At 55.4% G+C, this 17597-nt stretch overlaps 1 protein-coding gene across 1 annotated transcript; it reads right to left on the reverse strand.

The window, feature by feature from the left end:
• Positions 1-12406: 12406 nt before the first annotated feature.
• FOXJ1 (forkhead box J1) lies at positions 12407-17296 on the reverse strand. Its single transcript, XM_019745570.3, has 3 exons — positions 17166-17296; positions 15940-16605; positions 12407-14189 (listed from the first exon to the last, which is right to left on the reverse strand). The coding sequence occupies exons 2-3, from the start codon at positions 16435-16437 to the stop codon at positions 13422-13424; spliced, it is 1266 nt and encodes a 421-aa protein (XP_019601129.1). The 5' UTR covers positions 16438-16605; positions 17166-17296; the 3' UTR covers positions 12407-13421.
• Between the last annotated feature and the right edge of the window lie 301 nt (positions 17297-17597).

Consider the following 17597-nt stretch of genomic DNA (forward strand, 5'->3'; position numbering starts at 1 on the left):
GAAGTGTGGCTGGGAAGTGTGGCTGGGAAGTGTGGCTGGGAAGTGTGGCTGGGAAGTGTGGCTGTTGTGGACCAGCCCGGAGAGCTTCACTCAACACTTAACCTTTCTGAACAGCACCTAGTCCATAGTAGATGCTCAAGAAAAATATTGAAAACATCTTGCTGTGTAGGTCTTAGGAAGGGAGTCCTCCATGACTGTGAATACTTTGGATTTTGTATAATATCATTGCATTTTTGTAAATGAACTATATATGTGTGTGCTTTTTGTATCTTCTTAAATTTCTTTCACTAAGTTAATTTGGTAGCCAGCTGCTATATATTGAAAGCCTTCTGTTTGCCCATCTCTGCTACAAACACCATCCTTACTGTTATCTTGTCTAATCCTCACAATAAACTTTGGGCACAGCTGTTGCCTTCCTTCTGCCAATGAGGAAGCTCAAGCTTAGAGAGGTCAGCTGCACTAAATCAACACAGCTGGCTGGGAGAGGGTTCTCCTCTACACCCCGTGCCCCCATGCTGGGTAGCTCAGGAGTTTTGTTTGTTGCTATGCAAAACTGCCAATCTGATTTTCAAGAAAATCCAGTGTGAATAGCAGGGTATATTTATGACAACCATATCTAGGAAAAGGTAGACAGAATGAAAAGATGTTTAAATTATTCTCCACCCAATGTCAAGCTTGTGTTGACAAGTAGACACTGAATCTGTAAAAGCTGTAGTTCCCCAACTATACTCAACACAAGCTGCTTTAGCAAAAGCAGCAAGTGGTATTTCAGCTGCAGCCTCAGAAGCCTTGGTTTTCCTTCACACACTTGTACAGAGCACAGAGGTGCCAATCATAGCCAAGTCCCCCACTGCCCGCTCACAGAGATTCTCTTCCCAGAAGGAGGGAGGGAGGAAGAGCTCCCTCCCCCAACAGCGTGTTCTGTGGTAACATCCGAATTCCAGACTTTGTGTTCTTTCTGAGGAATCAAGTGTAACATTCCTCCAAATTAATGTTTCCTGGCCCTGTAGCCCTGAAAATGTGGATGCTATGACATAAGCAACCACAACAGTGTATGTTCCCTGGGATTACAGCCATTTAAAATATGAGAGATGCATTGAAAAAAAAAACATTCAGGGAAACAGCACAAAACACTAAAATAGGAAGTAGTAGAGTACAAGGGATGTTCAGTTTCTCTAGTTTTTACAGATGGAGAGTTTAAATTACTTTTCTATCAAAAGACTTCTAAGAGAATAAATTTTACTTTTTTCTGTAATGATCAAAAATAGTCTCTTTTCCTCATTTCGAAACCACCAGCCATTAACAGTGCCATCTGGCAGAGTGGTCAAGAGTTTTTTTTGTGTTTTTTTTTAAATCCTCTTAGATATAAAATGAGAGAAAGGACCAGCGTGTACAAAGCCCAGGAGTGGGCAGCCTATTGCATGCTGTCTTACAACCAAGAGAGAGCAAAGGAAATGCTGAGCGTGCTTTCAGCCTCCTGTGGGCTCAAATCTGCAATTTGGTTTTGAAACTATTTTTTCAAATTAAATGTAATCCTACTCAAACGGTAAAGAAGGTACATGGTGAAAAACAAACGGTGCCCTGCTCTTCCTCGACCCTCAAGCACCTCTGTCCCAGAGGGAACAGCAATGATGTGTTTCCAGATGTGTTCATATGAATCAAGCATGAAATAAGCTCTTCTTTCTTTCTATTTTTTTAAACAGAACACAAATGGTATCACATTAAACACACTTTCCTGTAGCCTGCTTGTTCATTTAACAGTATACCTTCATCATCTTTCAATATTAGTATTAGGTATACCCCATTCTCTGTATAGACTTTCATTGAATAGATATATTCAAGCAATCCTCTATTAATGGACACTTGGGTTGTTCCCAGGTCTTTTGCTATTGGAAATGCTACCCCATATGCAGATGGCTTGTGTATGATCACTTCTGTACAGACATCTATACGTTACTAAATTAAAATGTATATAACCTTTAAAAGTTTTATAGATATGTACAAATTGCCATCCAAAATGGTTGAACTAACTTATATTTCCAATAGTAAGGTATAAATGTGCCTATTTTCCCACACCTTAACCCACACTATGTATTATCAAACTTGAACATTTTTTCTAATCTGATAAATGAAAAAATGGCATCTCATGGTTAATTTTGAACTAAATGAAACAGAAAACACAACTAATGAATATTTGTGGGGTGCAGTGAAAACAGTGCTTAGACGGAAATTTCTAGCTTGAATGCATACATTAGGGGGGGGAAAGATCTAAAATGAGTACTCTAAGCCCCCACCTTAGGAAACTAGAAAAAGAAAATTAAATCCAAAATAAGCAGAAGAAAAGAAATAATAAAAATTAGAGCAGAAATCAATGAAATCAAAGACAGGAAATTAATAGAGAAAAATCAAGGAAATAAAAAATTGGTTCTTTGAAAAGATCAACAAAATTGATACCCTCTAGTCAGGCTAATCAAGAAAAAAGAGAGAAAACACAAATTACTAATACCAGAAATGAAATAGGGACATCATTACTGATCCCATGGACATTAAAAAGCTAATAAAGGAATATTATGAATAACACTATGCCCCAAAATTTGATTCCTAGGTGAAACAGACCAATTTCTTGAAAGTTACAATCTACCAAAACTCACACAAGGAGAAACAAATAATCTTAATAGGCCTATAACTATTAAAGAAATTGAATCAGTTAATAAGCTTCCAAAACAGAAAACACCAGGCCCAGATGGTTTCACCAATGAATTCTACCAAATATTTATGGAGAAATGACACCAATTCTCTACAATCTTTTTCAGAAGATAGAAGCAGAGGGAATACTTCCAAACTCATTCTATGAGGTCAGCATTACCCTAATCCTAAAACCAGAGAAAGACATTACAAGAAAGAAAAACTACAGACCAGTATCTCTCATAAATACAGATGTGAAAATACTCAAAATATTAGCAAATAAAATCCAACAATGTGTAAAAAGAATTACCTACCATGACTAAGTGGGATTTATTTCAGGTATGCCAACCTGTTTCAACTTAATTGTATATTTAATGTTTAACATTTCCTTCTTGGCCTTTCCCCCCCCCCCTCAAAAAAACTTCCTAGATATTCTCATTTTGTTTATTTTTTTTCAGGTGAGCTTTAAAATCATTTTCACAACCACGAATCAAATGTCCCCTGAGTAAAGTGGTTTGAATTCAGGTCCCCAAAAAGACTGGGACGTCACCAGGGAACAATGCCCACTTGAGGGATGGAGGAAAAGTGTGACCCTGGAATGGGAGGGCTGGAAGACTGGATCCTGAGTCTTCCTGGTGGAGCCTGTGAAGTGGCCAGCAGAGAGCAGAGCCCACTGCCAAAAAGAAGGACCTCACAGGTCAGAGCTGGAGCCAAGGAGTGACCAGGTGGATGGAGCCCAGCTGAGGGCAGATCAAAGGCAGGGAAGAAGCAACTGGTCTTCACAGATGAGTGACAAAGTGAGAGGAAAGCTAGGCCTCCAGGGCAGATGCTATCATGCAGGTAACAGGAAGACCTGGGCTTGTCTTCTATAGGGTTGCCTCTCCAGCATCCAGCTGGACGCAGAGAGGGTGCCCAACAAATCTGTGATGAACAAATAAGCAAATAATTACGTGATGACTAAATCCAGGAGGGTGAGGGGGGAGCAGGGCCATGGAGGGAGGACCAAAGGGGTCAGACAAGGTCGTAGGCACATGTCCCAGAGTGGGGCGAGGGAAAGGAGGTCGGGTGCGCTATACTCCTGGGACCAGATGGAACATTCTGGGGCCACAGGCACAGTCTCACCTGGCAAGATGGTGGGCCTGGAGGCCATAACAACCTAGGCTCTTGGGGAGGTTCTGTCTGGCCAGGGGCATTTTAGATCCTAAAGTAGGAGAGTGGCTCTATCTATTCCCGGCTGTTGGCTGTCCACATGCCCCAGCCCCTCCGCTGTCCCTGGGCCTGGTCAACTTTTGCCTCCAGGACACCCGCTCTGACACTGGCAAGAGGCTCTCCACTGTCTGGACTTGGAAGATGACCAGCACTTGAGGGAAATGTTCCTATTAGCTTTGCAAACTCCAGGAGGGCAGGGGTTTGCTTCTGATACCAGGGGTAAGGCCTGGCAGGAAGCCAGCTGGGGAGGCCCAGTCCCCAAAAGCGGGATGATTCTTCATGGCTCCGGGCCCTCCAAGAGCAGGGGGCCACTCCCTGTCCCTTTACTCCTGGCTCAATTCCCCATCTCTGGCCTGCCCCGGCACACACACACACTCACACAGACACTCACACACACTTACACACTCATTGTGTTCCCTCACACTTCATTTCAGACGTCCCTGTGCACGCTCTGTGGAGAAAGGTATGAAGAAATCTGGGCGACATTTCTCCTCCTTTTATCTCTGCTTGTAGTAGTATCTACCCCTTCCCCACCCAGCCTGCTCTCCCTGGGGCATCTTCGGTCTCTTTCCAGGGCTTCTCTTAAGGACGCTCCTTAGGCTTTCCAGAAGCCCCTGAGCGAGTTTTGAGTACGTGGCTGTGCCGCTGGGGGTCGCGCTCCCCCGCTAACCCAGGAGTTGAACTCCAGCCCCCTGCAGGGACCGCGTGGGAGGGCGAGTGCCCGGGCCCTCTGGTGCCCCGGCCCGGCCACGAGGGCCGCGAGGGGGCGCCCGACACCAATTGTGCCTCTTCGCGGCGTCCCGCGAGCTGGAACCTCCGAGAATGACCAGGGGGGCAAGGAAAATGAGGAGAGAGGCCGAAGGACAGGTGGATGGGTGGAAACAGAAAAGGGCGAGCAAGAGGGGGCCTTGTGGAGGAGAGGAACTTGGAGACGGGGAGACAGCCAATAACTAGGAAAATTCGAAAGGACACGAAGAAGGAACTGTAGGCAGGGAGCAGAAACCGGGTGGCTGGGGCTCCTGGTCTTTCTCCCCGCCTCCCGTTCCCCCTATTCCTCCACCGCGTAGGGAAGGGCGATCTGGGCGGGCGGGCCTTGGTGATGTCAGTCTCTGGCACCCGCCGCATTTTGGCACCGCGGCTCCTGGCAACGGAGGACGCCGGAGGCCCGTAGCCCTCCGCCGGGGGTGCCAGGCGATCCACCCCACCCCCAGCCACGCACCCTGCCCCCCAGCCCCCGTGGCCTGCGCGCTCCCGCACCCCGGGCGCGCTCCCGCGGCTCCGCGCGTCCCCGCACCCTGCAGCCTCTTGGGCGCGCTCCCGCAGCCCCGCACCCCCGGCGTGTTCTTACAACCCGCACTCCTGCAAGCCGGGCTCCCCTGGGGCCCGATGACCTGATCGTGACTCAGCGCTTTCGTGGCGCTGGACCCCACTGGGCCCCCACCCTGGCCGGCGGTGATCTTGGGGCAGCGGGGACCCCATCCGATGAATGGGCCTGCACATACGCCCTCCCTCCAGGCGGGTTGGATCTTTCTGGGGTTGGGGGCAGGTTTAATCGTTTGTTCATTAACTCGGGAGCGCTGACAGAGGACCTACTGTAGGCAGCGGAGAGAGAGCAGAGCCTGCCTCAAGGGGACCGCAGCCTGTGTGGGTGCGTTCAGACCCCTCCTGCTGCCTAAATTTGCGGATAAGAAGATAGTCCTTTTGGAAACATTTGGGAGTTTGGGTGTACTGGGAGCCTGTAGGATACAGGCCACAGGACAGACAAAGGGCTCCAGGCCCGGGCTGGGGGAGGCAGTGTCCCAACGACCCTGGCAGATCAGGGAGGCATTGGGAGACTCCAGTGTGTGGACAAGATTTTGAAGGATGGGAAGAGAGACCCCAGAAAGAAAGGCTGGACTTACATCTGGGAAGTAGGGAACAGTCCAAGTGTCCAGGGAGGAGAGTGGTATTTAGCTGGAGTAGTTAGGAGTGCAGGGGGAGGTGGCTTCAGGGACCACAAATCGGCCAAGGTTGGACTATATTTGGTAAAGAGCCTCAGCAGGGTGGCCTGAGGCCTGCACACAAGTGAGCAGGCCGCCACAGTGACCCCGGCAATAACAGTGAGCAGGGAGATGGCAGTGAAAGGCCTGGCTCAGGTAGGGAGCACAGAGGTGCTGGCTGGGAGGGAAGGGATGGAGGGAAGTCCTCCCTGGAGCTGACTGGGAGCCACGTCAGCTGAGGACTGATGGATCCTGCCTCTGTGGTGGGCAAGCAGGAGGCCTCCTTCCCTGACTGGCTTCCTCCTTCCCTAGCTGCCCTAAGGCAGGGACTTGAATGAGATGACCCTGCCTGGGGCGAGAGAGGGGCTGTCTTCCCGTCTGTCTGAGATTTTTTGAATGAATGAAGGAACAGAGAGGGCATGTGTGGTTATCAGTGCACATTACTGGGTGATGCCACACACGATGAGGTCTTCAGCAAGGCCTTTTTAATGAGGTCAAGGAGGAAGGCTGGGGTCCCCGAGGGCAGCGAGGCCCGGCTCCCCACTGTCTGCCCTGTACAGAGCTCTGGCTTCTGGATCTAGTTCTGCCGATAAGTCTCTGTGAGAATTGGGGTGTGCCCTTCCACCCACCTCCATCCATTCTGCCACGCTCTGTTGAGAATACCCTATGAGCCACCCTTGACCCGGGCTGGTGCCATGGAGGACCGGGCACTGCCTCTGCCCTCCTGGAGCTCCCTGTCCAGCAGGAAAGGCACACACGCTGCCAATGTGGTAAAATAAGGGGCACTTGAGGACTGCAGTGAGTGGAGAGGTGACAAATGTCCACATGGGTCCCCAGCTAACAGCACCCTAGAGAAACCACCTCATCTGTGTGGATATCCTTGGAGCTGTGTCCTCTGTACCTCAGTTTCCTCGTTTGTAGGTGACACTGAAGGCCCCTAAGGTCTTCTGCAGACTAAAGGTTCATGCCGCTATGACTGAGATGACTGAGGACCTTTCCGGATGCCCCCCAACCCCCACGCCGCCGCCACCTCCCACAGAGGCGCAAACAGACCAGACTAGCTCTACCTGCCCAGGAGTTTGGGCATGCACATCCTACAGACCAGACTGGCAGCCTGAGGTCTGCCAGAGGCCTGGCCAGCTGATGTGGCCTCCTGGGGCAGAGAGCCCTGAGTGGGCAGTTGGTGCTGGCAGGGGGGAGGGGGGAGGGCATGAGCACCAGGCAGGAAGAGGACAGAATCCTCAGTATTTGTCCTCTGAAGTTGAGTCACGCAACAGACTGCTGGGTGAAGCTGGGAAAGGGGTTGTGATGGATGTTATCCCCCCAAACAGTTCAAGACCCAGCTGACAAAAACGCTTAAGGTTTTTTGGCCTTAAGGACTGTGTGAGGTGGGCTTTCCAGAAGCCTGCCAGCTGGAGGCAGAACCAACGTCCAGGGACACTGCTCCAGCCTGACCCACCCCTCCTAGAGGATGTGGCCCTGCTGGTACTGTTGTTGATTTGGGTACCAGCCTGGGAACTCCAACATATGTAACCAACTGCCTTCTCAAGCGGAAGTGCAGAAAGGGTTGACATGAATTCTGTCAGGATGGTGGAGTCCTACCAGTGGGAGCCACAGTTGGAGACTCAGACCATGGGACGCTGAAACTAAGTCGCGGAGGGAGTTACCCACATAAAGGGGGAGAGTGGGAAGGTGTTCATTCAAAACAGAGGGCAGGGGTAGGGGACGGAAGGTGGAGACAGTGATTCTGTGTGACTACTCACAGGGGGAGAGATGGGTGGGAAGATGAGTGGTGAGTGGGACCGTGCTTAGGGGCCTACAGATTCTTCTGTAGGTGAGGGAAGGCGTTGCACTGTTCTCAACGGATGAGTGACGTGGTCAGAAGTGCACTAGAGAAAGGCCACACTGGCTCCCCAACCTCCCCTGTACTGAGCAGGTGGGTCCCCCCTCCATGCTTCACCCACTCCTCTCTTCTGACTATAACTCCTTTCCTGTCTGCATCCTGCTGAACACCTGTGCCTACTCTTTGAAAAACACTCTCCTTCAAGGACACTCAGGTGACGCCATCTTAGAAAAGCTTCCCTTGGTCCTGTCTTCACCCTGCCCACACTCTCCTTCCTTTCTCCCCATTCAGAGCTCTGCATTAGCTGCCTCTTCTCAAACTACCCCCACCGTGCTGAGGAAATGCCCCATGGGAGGCCTGGAGCCCTCCTGGGCAAGTGCAGGCTTCCTTCCTGTGCCCACTCTGGCCTGTTGACTCACGGCAGGCTCCTTGGGGGAAGGAGGGGACTTCCAGGAACAGGTGTATGAGGAGGGGGCAGGAAGGGACCGCTGACCTGGTGACCTTGTAGCCGGGTAAAAGGTAAAAGGCTTGTTTGCCACCCCTGTGGGTTTGGGTTGGGTGATAACAGATGTGTGTGTGTGTGTGTGTGGGGGGGGGGGGGCTTGATGCCGGTTTCTCCACACCAGCCATGCCGCTTGGTTCTCTGTGGTCCTCACTCCCAGGACCTCGGCCAGGGGAACTGAGGACCAGACGGAACAGATGAGAATGAGGAAGGTCGGAACGCTTCCATGTCCCTCCATCTCTTCTTCCTTGTCCCGTGTCCCCTCTCCCTCCCTCCTCACCTGGTTCACGCCTGCCACACATCCCACTCAGCTTTGGCTGGCATTCGAGGCCCCACTGTCTCTTTTACTACCCTACCCACACCCAAAGGGTCAGCAAAGGGGCCACTTACCTGTTTCCAGAACAGGGCAACATGAGGCTTTCTTCAAAGATCCCACTGACCTGAACGTTCTCTCCCCAACCTCTGCACCTGGGGCTTCAGGAACCTCTCTCGCCCCAGTGGCTGGAGAGCTCCTTGGTGTTTACTGTCTGCAGCCGCATTTTGCCAAGGCTACTTAGCTGTTTCTCTAAGTAGAGAAACAGTTGTTTTATCCATCTGTCCAGACAGCAATTCATTCATTCATTCATTCATTCATTCATTCATTCATTCATTCACTCATTCAGAAGTTGGGCCCTGTGTTTGATGTTTCAAATGTAGGAATGAGCAAGACAGGCAGGTTCTCTGCCCGCAGGGGTCTGCAGACTTGGGAGCTTCTGAGACTGAAAACTCTCAGGCAGGGTCTGTATGTTACTCCTCTCTCCCACTGCACCCCATCCACCTACCCCCCACAGTTCACTTTAAGCAAGTTGGAAGGAACTGGAATGCCAGATAGGAATGGGGACAAGACTTAGTGCCCAGAGTGAGGCAGGAAGGGGGCGCAGAGTGGCCTGGGCCAGGGGCAGGGCCACTAACAGAGCCAGTGGGTGGCTGGGTGAGGGAGGAGAGTGCTTGGCAGCTTCTCAGGCCTCAGTTTAATTCCCTGGGCAAACAGCCACACTGGGAGAGCTGTGGGCAATAGCTGTGGCTTCAAAGGGCCCTGGGGGCCATGGGCGGAGCAGGCAGTATGCACGAAGCCTGCCCTCCCCAGTTCCTGGAACTTGCTTCCTGGGAGCTCAGTGAGCTGCTTTCTCTAAGGGGAAAGCGGGTCTGGGGCTCCTGGCCTCTACTGCGTCAGGCAGGGACTGTGGGACTGTGCTGAAGATGGGGGGCAGGACAGAGGGACCTTTGGCCTTGTCACACCCCCCCCCCCCCCCCCCCCCCGTTAATATACACCCTGCCCCGCCCCCCAGGCTGGTTGGCTTCTTGGGGACTGTGCCCTGCCCTATCCTGACGCACATGGAAAAGTTCAGGCCCCAGCACGTCCATCATGGTGGCTCTGATCTGTCCCACCTGGGAACACAGAGTGGGACAGACACATGTACCCCAGGAGCATGGTGGCCCCCCAGGGCTTCCATGTGCCTCCTTGGCTCCCACTGGTCAGTGCAGCCCAGCATGGGTGGCCTGCCCTGCCTGTCACCTGTGTTTTCCTCTTCATCACACAAGAATATGTCAGCAGGACCTGAGGCCACTCTCCCACCCCATTGTTAGTGCAGGCCCTCCCTACACCCCCACCCCTGACAGGCCCGGGCCTGCCCCATGGGGCCAGCCCACTCCCCCCTGCCGGGAGTCCAAATACACCTGTTTACCTTTGGGCCTCAGCCCAAGATGGAAGTACACCTGACTCCTGGCCACCTCTCCCCACACCTGCCCTCACACTGTTCTTTGCCTGCCCTCCCCCTCCCCCTCTTCCTTCGGAAAGTCCGTGGAGAGCGTTTCTTGCCCTCAGTTCAGCTCTGCAGGTGCCTGGCCTTTTGCTCCAGACAGTATGGAGTGTGGGAAAGACGGGAATCCCGGGGAGTCCCTGGAGCCAGGGGGTGACCTGTCCTGGAGCACGATGTGCTCTGGGCCCAGAGGGGAGGGCCCCCAAGGGCCAAGCTCCTGCCCTCTACTCCCATCACATTCCTGGCTGAGGGCTACCTGAAGGAGGGAGGATGGGGCAAGGGTGGCAGGTTAGGGGATGGCTCCTTGCTTTGTGAAGGGCTGTCCCCAACACCCAAGAATGAAATAGTTCAAAGGGATCTCACCTCAAAGGTTGGGCCCAAAGGACATGAGGAGCCTGATCAGAGAGTGTGCGTCATGGGCTCAAAGCCACACACTCCAAAAAGACAGGACCACTCAGTGCAGCACGCGACCCTGCATTCAAAGGCTGGACCTGCGGTGAGCATCAGTGGGGTGATCTGCAAAACTTGAGTGGGGTCTGTGGTCAGATGGGATTACCAGGTCAACGTTAATTTCCTGATTGTGATGGTGGCCCTAGGGTTATGTAGGAGTGTCCTTATTCTAAGGAAATACACGCTGAAGTAGTTCGTGCTAATGGGGCATCATGCCTGCAGCTTACTGTGAAATGCTGCAAAATATATTTTGATTGGGAGCACATCCAAGCTATAAGTAAATATGAGGTAAATGAACATCTTTGAAAAATAGCCACCCAGCCAAGGTCCAGGGCAGGGATGGGAAGGACGGATGGGCTTTGAACTCACACTTTCCATCTCCCAGAGTCTGCCTGCTGACAGGCATGCAAAGCCTTGTGCGCCAGCCCCTTCTGAACCACCTCTTCACTTTGGTAGGATGGGGACCCTTAAAGATGCTGATGCCTGGGCTCCAACCCCAGAGATTCTGGTCCCAGGCACAGGGATTTTTAAGAGCTCCCCGTGAATGTCCCCTGCAGCCAGGGGTGAGCCAGAACCTCTGCTTGGCTTCTTCAGCCTTTCCTCGTGTAGTTGGGCGGTTCTGCTCGCCCCTGACCTTGCCTTTCGTCTCTCAGCATGGACTTAGGTAGAGGGTGAGGATGGGGTGGGGGCTGACCGTGGCATGCCCCACCTGTCAGTCCAAGGTGTACCCTCTTTGGTCAGGGCTGGAGGCTGATCCTGGGGGCCAGTGGAGAAGGCCTGAGTGCCCCTTGTTCCCGCAATGCTGGGGGCCCTGGAGAGGTAGGCTGGTGGGGGTGGGGGGAAGGAGGGAGGATTTGCTTGGGCGTGAAGAAAGCCCCAGAGCAGAGGCAGCCTCTGCAGCATGCTGTGGGGAGGGGTTGGCTGGCTTCTGGGCCCAGGAAGGCCCCCACCCCATTGGCCCTGCAGTGTGTTTGCCCTTCTGAAATATTTGGAATAATTAGCAAGTGAAAGCAGCAAGTTTGCACCGGGAATGCCAGGCTGGCCTAGAGCCAAGCTTGAGTGAAGGGAAAGAAAAGGGCTTCAGGGGAGAAAGGGGTTCGTGGAGGCTGGGCAGGATTGTGCAGGACAGTGCCCATTTGTGCCAGTGTGTGTGTGTGTGTGTGTGTGCGCGCGCGCATGCGGGTGCTGGGGGAAGTGTGTACCATGAGGGTGTGCTTAAGGTGGTTTCCAGGCAAAGCTGGGGTGAGGGGGTTGAAAGGTGCAACGGTGTTTCACCCAAATATACATTTCCAGTGCCTCAGTTTCCCCATCAGAACCCTGGTAGGCTGGTTCCTCAGAGAACGAACCGCTAGTGTGAGTAGGTAGGAATTAGGGTCTGGGCACTTCCATGGTGGCCTTCCTCCTAAAGCCTGTATTGGGCCTGGGAGGGAAGGTACAGGCCTGGGAGAACATACGCCAGGGTGCAAAGTGGGGCGCCTGGGGCTGGGGCCCTCTGACCTCGCACCTTGTCCCTCCAGGAGAGGCCCGAGGGAGGGAGGTGCTGGAGATGGGCCCATGCCAGGCACCGCAGACTCAGGCAGACAAGCCCAGGCAGGCCCGCACAGTGGGGGACTAGTGAGCCAACCCTGGGCATGCTTGGCCTTTGTGAGTCCCCATGGCCAGGGAGGGGGCTCATCCTCCTTTTGTGGGTACAGTTCTCCCCACTGTGCAGATGGAGGCACTGAGGCCCAGGCTGCAGGAGACCCCCTGAAGGCTGTCTCTTTGTCCCTTTTTCCTTGTGGACACAGAGGTTGTAGGTCGTTCATCAGAGGGCACTCTTCAGGCCGTTAGTGACCCCGCAACTGCAATTTCCTCCCAGCTGTGTCCCCCTCATCATCACAGAGAAGGCTCCCCTCCAAAAACTGGCCATCACCTTTTCTCAGAGAAAGTTGCAAGCAGGTCCATTTTCAGATTTTAAAAAAATTTATTTTCAAAAAATTTTTTTATTGTAAATAACTTCCCATGAAAAAGGTTACACTGCCCCATGAGGCAGGAGGGTGGATGTGGGATGCAGCCCTGGGGGGCTCAGGTGGAGCAAGACACTCCCTCCCACAGTCCAGGCAGAGGACCCGGGCGACCCCCCTTCCTGGTCCCAGTGGTTCTAGCAATCTCCGTAGGCATCCCTGTTAAGCCTCAGCTATGCTACACTCACTACATTAGTCTGTCTGTCCCCTCCCCTCCGCAGCTTGGCTGCCCCTGCCCCCCGGGAACCCCAACTCCCCACTGCTCTCAGCCTCCAGTCGGGCTCAAAAATTAGGGATTTCTACCTTCTGCCCACCTTTAGGGATGGGGCCAGGAGAAGACCCCAGAAGCCTTAGAAAATATCCTTGTCTTACCTGGCACCCTGACCTCATTTCTGTCTCTGCTCTCTGCCCCCTCCCCCCAGCTCTGCCCCCTCTACTGCCCGCCCCAGCCCCAGGGAGGCTTTGCCCAGAGAGGCCTCCAGGGGCTTAATTTGCTGTCACCTAATTAGCATTTGTTGTACCTGGGAACTTTCTCTGGGTACAGACCTGGGGAGGAAAGCGGGAGAGGGAGAAGCATTGAAGCCGAGGTGCTCTGGGGCGGGCCCTGTCCTGTTGCTTCCCAGCCGGGCCAGGGCCCCTCCAGGCTGCAGCTCTCACAGTGCAGGACTCGTTAGCTGGTCCCTGGGGCAGGGCAGGTGAGGGTTAATGAAACACTGTGTGTATGGGGGCTGGGGAAGGGAGGCAGCAATTCTGGTCCTGGGCCCCAGGTCTTAGCCTCCTGGGCTGAAATCTGACGGCGGCCTGGGCCAGGGGCCCTGTGGCCTCGTGGGGCCAGCCTCAGGAGACTTGGCCCAGCTCCTGCCTGGGTGGTAGGGTTCCATGGGCCTGTGTTGGGGGGCAGTCTGGGCCCTGACTTGGGTGCTGTCCGGAAGTGGGGCGGGGCCTAGCCTCTTACAAGAAGGCGCCAACACTGGCCCAGTCTTGCAGGTCAGCGGCCAGGGTGGCATCCCCGGCCTCAAAGAGGGGCTCTGGAGGCAGGCAGCCACTGCCACTCTCGTCCCAGGGGTGCTGCAGGAATGATGTGGCCAGGAAGGTCTCATCAAAGTCCAGGCTGTCAGCAGCCTGCTCCACTGAAGGCCCCCAGGTAGTGGGGCAGTCGATGTGGCGGCCGTGGACAGTGAGGTCCACGTCCCCATGAGAAGCAGGGCTCAGCGGCGGGCTCAGCTCCAGGGCCTCCAGTGTGCCCAGCTCCCCACCCAGAGAGCCGGCATCAAAGACGGCCTCCCAGTCAAAGTTGCCTTTGAGGGGTTCCAGCTCTCCCTGCTCCTCCTGGGTCAGCAGCAGGGTGCTGGGGGGCCGTGGGACCTTGGCCACCCTCTTGGGCAGTGGCTGTTTACGCTTATGCCCAAGCCTGGCCTCGCCCGCACCCCAGCCCACCTCCCCAGTGGCCTCCTCAAACTCCTGCAGCAGCTGCTGGGCCTCGGTGTTCACGGTCAGCGGCCCGGCCCACGGGGCTGTGCTGGGCTCCTGCACGGCCTGGCGGGCAAAGGCCGGGTGGATGTGGACTGGGGCCAGCCGCCGCTTCTTAAAGGCCCCGCTAAGCAGGCGCTCAGCGTACTGGGGGTCGATGCGCCAGAAGCCCCCTTTGCCCGGCTCGTCCTTCTCCCGAGGTACTTTGATGAAGCACTTGTTCAGGGACAGGTTGTGGCGGATGGAATTCTGGGCACAGGGAGAGAGAAGAGACAGAAGACAGTTGGGTGAGTGGGAAGGAAGGGTTGGTGACGGGTGGCTGCTAATGCTCCTGCATGTCCTCCTACCATCTACTCTCTGACAGGGGAGGGGGGACAGAGGCGCTGCTCTGACCAGGAGGCTCTGGGACACCAGCCACAGGGCACCCGGAGCCAGGAGTGCTGTCGGGCGCTTTTGTTCCCTGTTGCTGGGATATCTGCCTGCTCAATCATCCGAGCCCTGAGCTGCAGGGTGGCTCTCAGTGCCACCCCATCCTGCCCTCCCTCCCTTACCCCACCGCTTGCGGCCTCTGGCCAAGGGCCTCAGCTCCCCCAGGGCCTGGACAGCCATCTCCCTCCACCGGGGCCTGGCTGGCCCTCTCTGTGGAGTACCATGAGGGTATGCTTGAGGTGGTTTCTAGGCAAAGCTGCGGTGAGAGGGCACTGGGCCACGGAGGTTGTGTGTGTGTGTGTGTACGTGCACACCTGTGCAGGCACACGCAAATGTGTGGAAGGATGAAATATGGTGGGATCTGATGACATCCCTTGTTTGTTAAGCGGGCTGCTGGCCTGGGCCCTCACCCCCCCCGACCCCTTCCTCCCACCTCAGGCTGTGAGGCCTCAGTTGATTGTTACACAGCAAAGAGCATAAGTGCTCATTCCTGGGGCCCACTTCTGCAGCCTGAGCTTCTAAGGCTTGGGGTTGGGTGGGGTCTCTGATTTCTCACTGAGGCTACATATGGGAATACCTCAGAGTCTAGGCCCAAGCGAGTGTAGAAGACTTGAGACTGTGATCCTGTGGCCTGCTGCCTGTGGGTGCCCCGGAAGAGTCTGGGTATCCCTGGGGCCTCTGATCCCAACTAGCCCCTGATCCCAATGGTTGAAGACTCTCAGGGCAATATCTGCCCCGCCTCAAATCACCATCCTGCCTTGTTCATTCCTAGGTGCATAGTCTTATCCAAACCATGCTGGAGACAGCGGTCTGGGGCCTGGGCAGCAGGGTGGATCAGTGGGTAGTGACCCTGCCAAGGCTGGGATGTTTACGTGGTGGCCTGGCCCCTTGGTTGCTCTGCGCCAGGTTCCAGAGACTCGGAATATGAAGCCAGTGCAGGAGGCAGAGCCCCAGTGGAAAGCACCTGGCTCAGGTAATTGTTCCCCCAGGGAGGGTGACTGAGAAGAGGGAGAGGAGTGGGGGCAGGAAACTGGGGAGGGGCTGGAGAGGGGGGCTGGGATAGCTGCTTTAGGAAGGCCCCATTCCCCCTCCACTGGAACACAGCTGGCCTTCACACCTCCTGCACTCCATGGCAAGCCAACTGCATGCAGAGCTTGGCAGGGGGCGATGCTCCAGCTTCCGTTTCTCAGTCAGGTCATGACAAACTGTCCTTGGGCAAGGCAGTGTCTAGGAATCCTAGCACTTGGGACAAAAATGTGTCCCTCAGTCTATCACCCTCCCCTAGGGGACTGTGTCCACCCATAGTCTGGCTCTGGTCCTTGGGCTGAGCCTCCTGGATGAGTGAACCTCAGCGTTTGCACCCCTAAAGCCCTCTGAACATCCACCCTCCTTCTTCTCTAAAGTCAAATGAGGGGCAGTTCCAAGCACTGGGCTCCTACAGCCTTCCTCCTTTGGGGCCCTGGCTGCGCTGCACCTACTTGGCTGCGGATCTGGGATGTGAGTCCAGTCTGGGCAGGGGTGGAGAGGAAGAGAGTGGGAAGGGAGCGGCCACAAGCCGCACCTCCCCTACCTGCCAGGTTGGATCTGCATGGCGGAAGTAGCAGAAGTTGTCCGTGATCCATTTATAGATGGCGGACAGGGTGATCTTGGTGGCCTTGCTGGCCTGCATGGCCATGCAGATGAGCGTGGCATATGAGTAGGGCGGCTTCACGTGGGGGTTGGTGGCGTAGTCCACGTCGTCTGGGGGCGGGGCCTGCAGTCCCGGGGGCGAGCTCCGAGACGTGCAAGACGATGTGGGCTTGCCTGGTGTGTGTGGCTGCCCCAGGCAGGCGGGATCGGCTGCGAGGGGGGACCCCGGCGCCGCAGAGCCTGGAACCTGGTGGTAGCCGTGGGGGTCGGTACCCCCCGGGGGCAGGGTAGGGGCCTTGGCGTTGAGAATGGAGAACTCCTGCAGCCACTGCAGGCTGGTCAGGCTGTCATCCAGGGTGTCGGGCTCCTCCAGGCTGCCCTCCGGCCCGGCATCCTCCGCCGTCCCCGCTCCAGAGAGGCGTAGCCAGCTCTCCGCCATGTCTGCGGGGACTCTCCGAGGGGGCGGTCAACATCCAAGGGCTGAGCCAAGGGTGGCCGCCGCGCTCTCCGGCCCTCTGACTTCGGCAGCTCCAGTTACACAGCCTCCTGGACGCGCGCTTCCGTCCCGCGACCCGGGGGTCGCCTCCTCGGAATAGGAATGTGGGGCCTGCGGGGACCACAGCGGGAGTGAGCATTCTTCCCCCTCGCCCCTGAGAGCGGGGTGTGTGTGAGGAGGAAGGCTCCTCTAAAATCGTCCCCGCAGCCTGGAGGATCTTGTAGTGTGGAGGTCTGGGAAACAAGCAGAGCCCTGGGTCCGACCCCCGGGTCCACCTCGCTCGCAATTTTCCTTTTTGAGGTTGGAGAGGAGACTTTATGAGCCAAATGAGGGAAGAGGACAGCGGCATCCAAGGCTATCCCCTTCTCCCCAAGAGCGGGAAATCAGACACCCCTACCCGGCAACAAATGCTAACGGGGCAAGGGAACCAAGGAGGGCAGTACGACGGGGCGGGGAACTGGGGAGGTCGTCTGATCTTTGAAAAGGGATATTAGGATGGAAGATCACGGAGAAGGAAGGGAACAGGACAGAGTTATGGGGACGGGAAGTGAGTTACCCCCAAACTCCTCAGATGTCAGTCCCCGGGCCCACCACTTCCGTCGGGGACCGATAGGAGAGCCGGCTGGTACCGACGCCCCTCCCTGCCGCCCGCAGCCCTCCCTGTCCCTTACCTGGCTCAGAGCGCTGCCCAGGCCAAAGGAAGGTTCTGGAAGAAGTTCTTCCCAACCCTGTGGCTTTCTGCCCCAAACTTCAGGGCCCCGGTAGCGCCGCTCGTCGCCCCCCAGCCCGACCGCGCTTCTCTGAGCGCCAGCGGCCCCGGGACCGGCATTAAGTAGCCGCTCCAAAGGCTTCTCCTGTTGCCATGGCGACACCCCGCCCCTATAAACAGCTTTCGCTGCTGCCATTGGTTAGCAGTATCCAAGGAGACCGCGGGCTCTTGCCTCTCTATCTGGCGGTAACTCTCCTCGAACTCCCTCCTTCTGCTGCCCTCTCCCGCGCCACCCAGCCCCCTACCCGCCACCGCGGCTTGGGCTCCGCGCATTCCCGCCCAAGGGAATGGAGAAGCGCGCAGGGCTCGGAGAAGCGCGCGGCTCGGCGCTCTG

Source organism: Rhinolophus sinicus, chromosome 12 (genome assembly GCF_057876585.1).
Source record: "Rhinolophus sinicus isolate RSI-liver-muscle chromosome 12, RSI-T2T, whole genome shotgun sequence".
Lineage (NCBI taxonomy): Eukaryota > Metazoa > Chordata > Mammalia > Chiroptera > Rhinolophidae > Rhinolophus > Rhinolophus sinicus.

Coding starts and splice junctions, on each gene's coding strand:
- FOXJ1 (XM_019745570.3), bottom strand. CDS start 16,437: ATGGCGGAGAGCTGGCTACGCCTCTCTGGAGCGGGGACGGCGGAGGAT. Junction 14,190..15,939: donor ATGCAGATCCAACCTGGCAG/GTAGGGGAGGTG, acceptor CCCTGTGCCCAG/AATTCCATCCGCCACAACCT.